This window comes from Eucalyptus grandis, chromosome 3, assembly GCF_016545825.1.
Source record: "Eucalyptus grandis isolate ANBG69807.140 chromosome 3, ASM1654582v1, whole genome shotgun sequence".
Taxonomy (NCBI): domain Eukaryota; kingdom Viridiplantae; phylum Streptophyta; class Magnoliopsida; order Myrtales; family Myrtaceae; genus Eucalyptus; species Eucalyptus grandis.
In genome coordinates this window covers 35,200,622-35,201,242 of record NC_052614.1, presented here as the reverse complement: position 1 = coordinate 35,201,242, position 621 = coordinate 35,200,622, and the positions used below count along the sequence as shown (strand labels likewise).

At 55.4% G+C, this 621-nt stretch overlaps 1 protein-coding gene across 1 annotated transcript; it reads left to right on the top strand.

Moving 5' to 3' along the window:
* On the top strand, positions 1–405 carry LOC120291829 (eggshell protein-like). The gene has a single exon (XM_039309577.1). It carries the CDS (start codon positions 1–3, stop codon positions 403–405), a length of 405 nt encoding a protein of 134 aa, XP_039165511.1.
* Positions 406–621: the final 216 nt, after the last annotated feature.

Genomic DNA, 621 nt, shown 5'->3' with positions numbered 1-621 from the left:
ATGAGCGGGCTGGTGGGGGTCGTTGGTGGTTCTGTGGGCTGTGGACGGCTGGATGGTGGACTGGGCGATGGTCAGGTGCTGTGGTTGGACGTTGGATGTTGGTGTGAGATGGATGTGGCTGTGGAGTGGGCTGGACATGAGGTTATGGGGTTTGTTGGTGGGTGGTGTGCTAGTGGTGAGTGTGTTGGTGAAGTGGACGGTGCTTGGAGTGGTGGTGTTGGGTCGCTAGCTGTTGATGTGAGGAGACAGGATGGGGGGCGTGTGGGTGGAGATGGAGATGAAATGGTGGATGCGCGAGTTGGTGGACGTGAGGGGAATGGTGGCTGTGGAGAAATGGAGTTAGTGGCAACAAGGTGGAGGAAGAAGCAGAACCAGAGAGGGAAGGGAATGGGATGGGGGAGATGAGGGGAAAAAGGAACATGGGCTGGTGCAAGGTGGCGGCTTGGTGGATGTGCTAGTGATGGGGGTGACGTGAAAAAGAAATGGAGTTACGGTGGGAGCTCGTGGTGGTTGAACACTAAAGAAGAAGATGTTGCTGAAGGTGGAGAGGAAAAAGGAAGTTGGCGGCAGAAAGATGGGGGGGTGGGGAAAGAACGATTGAAAGAGAGAGAGAAGGGAACT